Raw genomic sequence first — 2,749 nt, forward strand, 5'->3', positions numbered from 1 at the left:
CTGAAATCCCGAGAGGAGAATGGAGGAGAAAGGATTGCAGCATGGCCATCCCCCCTGGGGGGTGATTTCTCGGTTTCTGTCTCTATGTCTCTCTGTCTATCTGGCGAGTGCACGTGCCCTATAGTGAAAAACCTCTCAAAAAAAAAAAAAAGAAGAAGAAGAAGGTAGGGAGAGCCTTAGGGTGGGGCCAGGGTAGGGTGGCAGGGAGTCTGGCTGAGGGTTGTGGTCAAGGCAGCACTGACCGTGACGGTCACTGGTGGCCTCGGGCAGTGAGGTGGAGGCCAGGGAGCACAGAGGCCAGTACTGAGCAGACGGGTGGGCGGGAGGCTGGGGGCCAGGGGCTGTGGAAGCATGGGGAGCTGTGGGACCGAGGGGTTTATTTGCTTGCTGAGGAGCAGTGAAGCAGGTCTTCAAGGGGTGCAGGGCAAGGGCCACCTGTGGGTACAAGAGCAGCCTGCACTGGGGCGAGCCTGGGACCCCACGCTTGGATGGCTGGCTGTGAGGGGCCGTGTCTATGGGAGCAGCCCCTGCACATCCCTCCACCTTGAGCCTCAGCGTCCCTTAGCTCCCCCTCCTTGGATGGTCCCAGGCGGGGACACAGGGAGCTCCCCCAACCTGCCTCCTGGCAGCTTTCTTCCCTCCCATGGGAGCGTTGTCAAGGCATCTGGGCAGATGCTGGACCCACGCCCTGTTCTCTGGAGTTGCGGGAGGAGCCGCTCAGGAGTGGCTGTGGGCACTGTCTCCGCCCCTCGGCAGGGGCCCAGGTGGACGGGAGGCAGTTACTGCCCTCCGACAGGTGAGGCAATGGGAGCCAGAGGGAAGGTGACTTTCCCAAGGTCACGCAGCCTGCGGCCTTCCCCGCCCTCCCGTGTCCAGATGTGAGTTGGGCCTGGCACGCACAGCAAGGGCTGGCCACCTGGGGCGTGGCTTGGTGGAAGCTGAGTCAGGGTGGGGAGGAGGTCCCCTCACTCCCCTCACCTGTGCCCTTGTCTTGCAGAGGCTGACTCAACTCTCGCGGAGGCCTTGGCAGGATGGAAGGTATGAGGCTCTTTTCCCGCTCAGGCTGGGCCCCAGCGTGTCCAGCTGCTTAGGGGCTCCTCTGGGGGAGACATCCTGGGAGGGGTAGCAGGTGGCTTGGGGAGGTGCCAGCTCTGGCTCTTAGATTACTTCTGGAAGTGGTGGGACTTCCCTGAGGTCCTGAGGGCCCGAGCGTACTTCCTACACTGGTATTTATAGAGCTCGGTCCCTGCTGCTTTCTTGGAAGGGTGGGCGCTGGGAGGGGCAGCCTGCCCTGCAGAGAGGCCCCAGGTGTGTAAACCACCAAGCCTAAGGAGGATCCGGCGAGTCCTTGTCCTCTCTGTGACTCGGTATCCCTGTCATCCAGAGGCAGTGGGCCTTGCGGATGTCTTGGGCCCTTGGGGCTCTATAGGCTGGGACCTAGTAGAGACACACAACGGCAGAGAGCCCATGTGCTGGCAGCCCTGTCCATCCAGCCCCGGGCACGAGGCCTCGGCCTGGACAGCCCTTAAAGGAGCTCAGAGGGCCTGGCTGCCGTGGCCGCCGAAAGCCAGCGGTCACCCTTCCGTCTCCAGTTTGGAACATCAGCCACCACAGGACTGTGGGCTCCTCCCACCCTGGCGTGTGCCCTTCACGCAGGGACAGGGGCCCAGAGACATTGTTCTTTCAACAGCTCCTCGTGGCTGGGAGGGCCCCTAGGGACAGCCAAGCCCCCCTCCTCACTGCGGGAGGGACGGAGAAGCAGAGAGGGCAGGCTCTGCATTCCCAGGGCACGTGGCATGGACGTGAGGGGTGCAGCCTGGTCCTCTAGTTCCCTGAGAACAGGGGAAGCCTGAGGAGTCCAGGGAGAGGCATCTAGGCTCCCCCATCAGTTCTGATGCCCCTGGAGCAGCGTATCCACTTGGGGCTTCGGTTTCCCTCTCCCTGTGAGGCCGTGGTCGCCTTGGGCTTTAACAGTCAGCTGGAGGCGGAGGTTGGAACACAAGCTGGCCTCCCTGTCTGGGCAAGAGTTCCACGTGCCCACCGCAGCCCTCCTCCCAGGCAACCGTCTCCACGGCAACATATGTTGTGGTTGCCAAGTCCACATTAGCACTGCCAGGGGAGGCGGGCAATGGGCAGGGCCAGGGCCCAGGAGGGAAGGGCAGGCGACACGGCCGAACGGCACCATGGGCTGCTGCTCGTCCAGTGACCCCCGCACAGAGAAAGACCTGGAGGCCAGAGGTGACAGCAGGGGGTTGTTGCCTCGGCCGGTCCCTCTGCCTGGAGTGCCCATCTGCACTGACCTGCCCGGTCTCAGCTCTCACTTGCACCACGCAGGCTCTGGGCTGGGACATGCCTGTCCTTCTGCCAGGGGGCCCAGCTCAGGCCCGGGTTCCAGAGGTGCCTCTGGTTGTTGGTTGAATGAGTGACCCAGCCCTCTCCCCTTTTCTCTCCCACAGAGAAGCTGAAAAAAACCAAAATCATCTTTGTGGTGGGTGAGTCGCAGGCGGGCGGGCGGCCTGGCTAGCCTGGAGGGTCTTCCCGGGTGCCCCCCTGGGCTCTGCCCCTCCCTTCCTGGGGATCCCTGGCAGCCCCTGTCCCTCCCAGGGCCCCACTTCTCAGGGTCCCTCAATAGGTGGGCACTTGCAGGTGGGCCTGGCTCGGGAAAGGGCACCCAGTGCGAGAAGATCGTGCAGAAGTATGGCTACACCCACCTCTGCTCCGGGGACCTGCTGCGCGCCGAGGTCAGCTC

At 63.3% G+C, this 2,749-nt stretch overlaps 1 protein-coding gene across 1 annotated transcript in view; it reads left to right on the forward strand.

Annotated features, from left to right (window-relative positions):
* Positions 1-2,088: 2,088 nt before the first annotated feature.
* The window catches only part of AK1 (adenylate kinase 1), a 5,942-nt gene continuing 5,281 nt past the window's right edge, over positions 2,089-2,749 (forward strand). Inside the window, exons 1-2 of the mRNA XM_006154060.2 lie at positions 2,089-2,238; positions 2,457-2,492. Coding sequence (XP_006154122.1) covers positions 2,184-2,238; positions 2,457-2,492 — 91 coding nt within the window. The 5' untranslated portion in view covers positions 2,089-2,183. The remainder of the gene's footprint in view (positions 2,239-2,456; positions 2,493-2,749) is intronic.

The sequence above is a fragment of the Tupaia chinensis genome, unplaced genomic scaffold (genome assembly GCF_000334495.1).
Source record: "Tupaia chinensis unplaced genomic scaffold, TupChi_1.0 Scaffold000394_1, whole genome shotgun sequence".
Classification (NCBI taxonomy): domain Eukaryota; kingdom Metazoa; phylum Chordata; class Mammalia; order Scandentia; family Tupaiidae; genus Tupaia; species Tupaia belangeri.